The sequence below is a fragment of the Macadamia integrifolia genome, chromosome 1 (genome assembly GCF_013358625.1).
Source record: "Macadamia integrifolia cultivar HAES 741 chromosome 1, SCU_Mint_v3, whole genome shotgun sequence".
In the NCBI taxonomy this organism is placed as follows: domain Eukaryota; kingdom Viridiplantae; phylum Streptophyta; class Magnoliopsida; order Proteales; family Proteaceae; genus Macadamia; species Macadamia integrifolia.
The window spans coordinates 35,667,234-35,668,908 of NC_056557.1; the positions used below are offsets into that span (position 1 = coordinate 35,667,234).

Below are 1,675 nucleotides of genomic sequence, written 5' to 3' on the forward strand. Positions count from 1 at the left end.
AAAGAAGTTAATATATTGGGGTGTTTAAATGATTGAGTAATCCCTTGAAATTTGATCTATATAATCGATTCAAATAATGTCCTTTCTGTACAAACAGTCGGATAATAAAATTATCATTCCACGTGACACATTAGATGGTTAGTCCATGGAGGCTTCCATAGTTGAACCAACCCCACAACAATATTTATCTAAAAAAGGGGAGGAATAATAGGAAGATAGAGACAAATATATTAAAGATGACAATAATAATACACATCTCAGTTCTTAGTTCAAGTAATTTCCTTCTCTACAAGAACAAGACCTGGGTGTGTTCCTTCACAAGATGATCCTTATGAGTTCCATGGGGCTGAAAGATTTATATATAGAGTCCATAGAAGGAAAAAAAAAAAAAAAACCCAAATGCTCTCTCATGCATTTGTACTAAACAAAGGTGATTCCCAATTTGTCATGAATATAGTAGAAGATCTCCCTCAACTCTCTCTCTCCACTGATGTATCCATCTCCGTTGGCATCAGCTTTTGCAATGGCAGACCAAGCTTTCAAGAAGCAGAATCGAAACCCAAGTTTCCTTAGAGCTTCTTCCAGCTCTTTTCTGCTTACGCGACCATCACCATTGGCATCTATACGCTTCACCCACTCCCAGAACTTCTGTGGAGGCTCTGTCGTGGTGGGATAACGGACAACACGATGCGTTGACATGGACAAGTTAATCTCAGAAATCTGAGTTTCAGTATTCATCTTTTGTGGGTTTGAAACAAAAGCATTCATCCTAAGAAGATGAGGCATTGTAAGTAATGTTGTGAGAGATCAGGAACCCCTTGAAAAAAATAAGAGGTGAAGCTAGCTAGCTACAAAGTACAAGAAGCCCTACAAGGAGAGGACGACACATACTCTCTTTTATAGGTGAGTCATGAGTGACTTCTTCCTTATGGGTATTTTCTTGGCCGTCAAGGTCTTCATGGACATTGGAAGACACCTTTATTCGAGGTTTAAATTGTACCAAATTCGACAACCTGGTCCAATCAGAGCAAGGCCATTTTATCTTGGAGAATGATTTCGTCTTCCCTATGATGTCAAACTCAAAACTATCTATTTGTTTGATTTCAATTTTTCGGTTCAGTTTTGATTCGGTTCATTGAAACTAAATTGAAATATTGAATAATTTCAATAACCACATGCTGAAATCGAACTGAATTGGTTCGGTTTTATTAGGTTTCTATTCAATTTTCTATATTCATTTCATTTGGTTTTTATTCAGTTCAAATTAGGGTTAAGTCAAATAACCTGTTGGAGCAAATATAGTTGAGAAAGAAATTACAACCTCGTGAAAATACAGTTCCACATAATGTCAACGCTGGTACCTTTAAATCTTTTTCACTTTCGAAAATCAAACCAAGTCCATTATCTTACAAAGACATCATTAAATACACTAATGCAAAGGTTACGAACTTACATTTTTGTACATCAAAAAATTGCATAAACGCTTTACGGGCGTCGATGTATTTCTGTGCAATGGTGCGGTAAACCTAGGACCAGGGCAAATGGCGCTGAGAGACCTAGGAATGGGAGTAATAGTGTCACGAGACCCAAGAACGAGAGAAATAGTGTTGGGAGAGATAGGAATGGGATCAATTTTTTCGGGAGGCCCAGGAATGGGGTTAATGCTTCCAGGAGT

At 37.7% G+C, this 1,675-nt stretch overlaps 1 protein-coding gene across 1 annotated transcript; it reads right to left on the reverse strand.

The window, feature by feature from the left end:
• Positions 1-420: 420 nt before the first annotated feature.
• Positions 421-786, reverse strand: LOC122073661 (probable calcium-binding protein CML15). The gene has a single exon (XM_042638289.1). The coding sequence runs from the start codon at positions 784-786 to the stop codon at positions 421-423; it is 366 nt and encodes a 121-aa protein (XP_042494223.1).
• Positions 787-1,675: the final 889 nt, after the last annotated feature.